This window comes from Belonocnema kinseyi, chromosome 5 (genome assembly GCF_010883055.1).
Source record: "Belonocnema kinseyi isolate 2016_QV_RU_SX_M_011 chromosome 5, B_treatae_v1, whole genome shotgun sequence".
NCBI classification, from domain to species: Eukaryota; Metazoa; Arthropoda; class Insecta; order Hymenoptera; family Cynipidae; genus Belonocnema; species Belonocnema kinseyi.
Window position 1 is genome coordinate 115,523,387 of NC_046661.1, and position 4,510 is coordinate 115,527,896.

At 31.1% G+C, this 4,510-nt stretch overlaps 1 protein-coding gene across 2 annotated transcripts in view; it reads left to right on the forward strand.

The window, feature by feature from the left end:
* Positions 1 to 4,510, forward strand: part of LOC117173512 (sodium- and chloride-dependent glycine transporter 1) — a 74,454-nt gene that overhangs the window by 5,024 nt on the left and 64,920 nt on the right. For both annotated transcript variants that reach the window (XM_033362137.1, XM_033362136.1), the window contains exon 3: positions 122 to 374. In XM_033362137.1, coding sequence (XP_033218028.1) covers positions 122 to 374 — 253 coding nt within the window. The remainder of the gene's footprint in view (positions 1 to 121; positions 375 to 4,510) is intronic.

Genomic DNA, 4,510 nt, shown 5'->3' on the forward strand with positions numbered 1-4,510 from the left:
TTAAAGAGTGATTCAAGATTTCGGGAATGAACTGAGAAAAGGAAAAGAGAAAAGTCAGCAGGTGAAGGTAAAATAGAAAGTCGAATAGTAAGTTGGAAAACAATTTTTTGGCACGTTACAGAATGAGGACAAGTACTCCGTGGCGAACAGCCAAGCACCTCTTCAGGGTGGCGAGGACGAACATCCAGAAAGGGGCACCTGGACTGGCAAATTCGACTTCCTATTGTCCCTTCTGGGTTACAGCGTGGGCCTTGGAAATGTGTGGCGATTTCCTTATCTCTGTTATTCTAACGGAGGGGGAGCTTTCCTCATTCCGTTCACCATAATGCTTATCATAGCTGGACTGCCACTGATGTTTATGGAACTCTCATTAGGTGAGGCAGAAAGGAGTTTTCTGTACATTTTGTGCATAGTCCTTTATAAATTACCAAAAATTTTGAAAATTCTTGAAATCTTTGAAAACTTCTAACATTTTCAACATTTGAAATTCTTAAAATTTTTTTAATTTTAAGATGACTTGAAATTCTCGAAATTTATGTAGATGAGGCGTATAACAAAGTTTCCAAGATTTCCAACAATTTCTGGTAATTTATAGCAAATTATGTTAATTTATGGTAATTTAGCGCATACAGTTCCTAATTTATATATTTTTTATTTTTGTAACTTTTTTAATTTCTGAGATTGTGGAAATTTACGTAAATTCAGAGTACTGACAAATAAAAAAAATTTCTAGAAACTGTCAGTGATTCATGGTAATTTACGGAAATTTTTGTAATCTACGGTAACTTATCCTTTCGATTTGGTCAATCTGTCAAAAAATCTGTCTTTCTTAATTTCAATGTAAATTTAGGAAATTGTAGGCAATTTGGGAAATTTCTAGTGAATTTATATGTAACTAAAATATTCGAAATTTCAAAAATTAACAATTGATTACAAATTTATGAATTCCTCACTTTTAAAAATAAACATTTTTCCAGTTTAGTAATTTTTGCGAATTTCTACGTCTTTTAAATTTTGGATTCGTAGAAAAATAGTCTAAATTTGTGGAAAATTCAATGTAATTTATAGTAATTAGTAACTTATCGCCTCGAGATAGAAAGTCTGTGAAACAATATGTGACCGCGCAATACCTATCGTTTGATAATTTCATTTTTATTTCAATATAAATTCAGGAAATTTTGGAAAATTAAAGAAATTCAGGAAATTTATTGTAAATTTGCATTTTACCAAACATGTTGTAAATTTAAGAAATTTGGAGAATTTAAATTTTACATTTAAAAAAAAATTTTTTAACTTTAGAACTTTGTCATTTTGATCTGATAGTTTAATAATTCTAATTTCTTTATATCAGTTTTTATTTTAAAATGAATTTATAAAATTTTTGTAAAATGAAGCAAATTGGGGAAAATTTATTGTAAATTCATCTATTACCAAACATGTAAAAATTCCTGAAATTCTTATGATTTATTCTAAATTTTCAAATGTTGTAATATATTTTTTAATTAAATAAGTTTGTTTAAATTGTTATATTTTCTAACTTCTTCCTATTTCCGAAAATGTTCTTAAATTCAGAGTATCCTAAAATTCCCGGTGATTTTTCAGTAATTTATGGTCATTTGTGGTAATATATGGTAACTTTTTACCTCGAGTAGGTCAGTCGATTAAACAATTTGTCTTCGCGACCTAATGATTTCATAATTTTAATTCTTGAAAATTTATTTTTATTTCGATATAAATTTGAGAAATTTTGTGAAGTTATAGTCAATTTTCAATTTTTTTATATATATATAGTATATTCTCAAATTTTTAATTTTTACATTCTCATCCATAACGAGAAGGTATTAGTTTCATGCAAAAAATGACTTTAGCGGATTTCATCAAATGTCGACGTCTTGAGGCCTCCTGAGTCAGAAAAAACAAGTTTTTACGTCGGTGCCTGTCCGTCTGAACAGCCATAATATAAAAATTTCCAAAGTTATAGCATTTTCAAAATTAAAAAGAAACGAAAATGAACATTTTAAGTCAAACAACACACGATTTGTAAAGGCGAAGAGAAAAAACGTTGCTTTTTTGGAAACTCAACAAGATTATTATAACAATTTTTTGAATTTTCTTAAGAAATAAAAAATTACCATTTTGATCTTACTATAGATAATGAAAAAACAATAACTCCATTTCGCATTCAAATTATGCAAGATACACAAAAATATGAATCAAGAAAAATTTTTCTTGTTTTATTACTTAAAACCAGTATTACAAAGAAAAAATGAAATTTTTTGGACAACCGAGACAAGCTATGAAAAAAATAAGGAGAGAAATGCTCTTCAACTATAAAAGAGCTACAAATTTGTTATAATTAATTTTTTTATATGAAATTTTTGCTGGAAAGCGAGTCAAGGTATGAAAAAAATTAATAGACAAAATTTTTTTACCCAAAAAGGATTTACAAATTTTTTATGAACAATTTCGAAACAGAACAAGTAGATTTTGTATTAATCGTAAAAAGCATTATTAAAAATTAAAAAATTATAAAAACAAGGCAAGAAAATTGGTAAGTTTCAAAGTCGATGCATATTTCGAATTTCAAGAATATAAATTTATTGAAATGATACTTTCTTCAGCGTAACTAAGAATAACATTTAATGTAAAATAAGAAACAAATATTAAAGTAATAATGATAAATATAATTTGTACTTTAGTTTGCTTGTCGTCGAGCGCGAAGCTCGAGAACCAACTAGTCGCACAAAAATTCAGAATATCCACACATTTTCGGAAATTTTTGATAATTTATGGTAAATTATGGTAGCTTATCGCCTCGCGTTGATCAATCTTCAAACAAATTTGTCAACGGGATTAAAACCGTATTTTAATTTTGCTCAAAAAGTGTTGTGGGAACTTTAAAAATTACCCCCTACTCACAGCTAAAAATCATAAAATATTGCCCTTTCCTAACCCTCGTCTTCTTAAGGCTTCTTTAATTTATGAGAGACCTAAAATAACAATCTTAAAGAAATTTTAAACTTGAGAAAAATCTAATTAACCGAAAAGGAACACACAAATCGAAAATAAAGTAAAGATTCGAACTTCATTTTTTACACCCCTAATGTACACAGGTATATGTAGCCCAATTCCTTAATTAAAAAAAACTTAAATCAGTTATTTATTATTTATTTATTTATTGGAAAAATTATGACATATGATTTTAGACGTCAATAACTTATTAAAATGCCACATTTATTATTTTCATGAAATAAGCTATATTTGATATTCAGATCAAATTATAACTTTTCTCTAAACGTTTGGTTCTCAAATTGTATTTCACTATAATTACTCATAGTGAATTGCGGATTATGACAGAAAGATTTTCATTCTAATATCCTTATCGGAAAAACTTGTCTCTAAACGCCCGTTTTTTAAATTTCTTCGCTAATTATTTGTATTCGATGTCCAAGAACACAGGAAAAATGTTATCACAATATTTTTCATGAGAAGACTTTGTTTTCTACAACCACGCACTTTGAAATGTACAAAAAAATGAGGACATTTTTTACTTTTTTTTTTTAAACGCTCTGTTCTCAGATTTTCTTTTAGTTTTATCTTGTATTTCATGTCAGGTGACAGAAAAACAGATTAATCCCTATATGCTTCTTATGGGACGATGGTCGTGGGGTCTAAAGCATAGGCTTTCGACCCACTCCATCGGCCTGCGGGTTCGATTCCCGCCTCTAAGTATTTAAAGCTGTTGTGCTCTTGGTGGTTCGGAAACCACCTTAGCCTGTAGTCCCCCCTCCCTTCCACCACCAAGTAAGTGTGTGGGGGGTGTGTAAAGGAATAGGTAAGAAGATGCAAGAAAAATGTTTAATCCCTAGGGGACACATTAGAAGCTTCCATTCCCTATATTATTATTGGAAGACTGAGTACGTCCTCTGAAATATACAAAAAAGTGCGCGGGCGGAAAAATACGCGTGCGCACACAAAATGCTATGTTCTGATACTGATATTGATATGAAACTTTTTCTTATGAGGTTGGGCATCAAGTACAAGTAATTAATAAAAGAACATTGGAGAGCCGGACGTTTAGAGGGATGTCACTTTTTCCGTCTTCCGAGAATGATATTGGAATATCTTTTTGTTTGGTGTTTGCTTAGATCAAAACAATGTAAATTGTGAAAGAAAATCCAAGACCCGTGTGGAAAAATGGAGGGAGCCCCTGTCAGGGTCCACATGGATTGCCCTCATGCCCTGTGGAATCCATGAGGGCAGTTTAGACGTGGTTCCTTATGGAAACGACATGCTAATCCATGTGGGCCCAACATGGGCTTCCCTCATGGATCCCTCATGGTTGCCACCATGAAAGCCATCTTGGTTTTTTTTCGCCAGTGCTGGTACCTGTGCTGGCATATCTCTGGGATGATACGAGGGTAGTTCAATAAGTCCTTAGAATGACCAACAGATGGCGCGCGAATCGCTCCAAATCATCTGTTTTCAGTCAGCACCACTCCCGACTAGA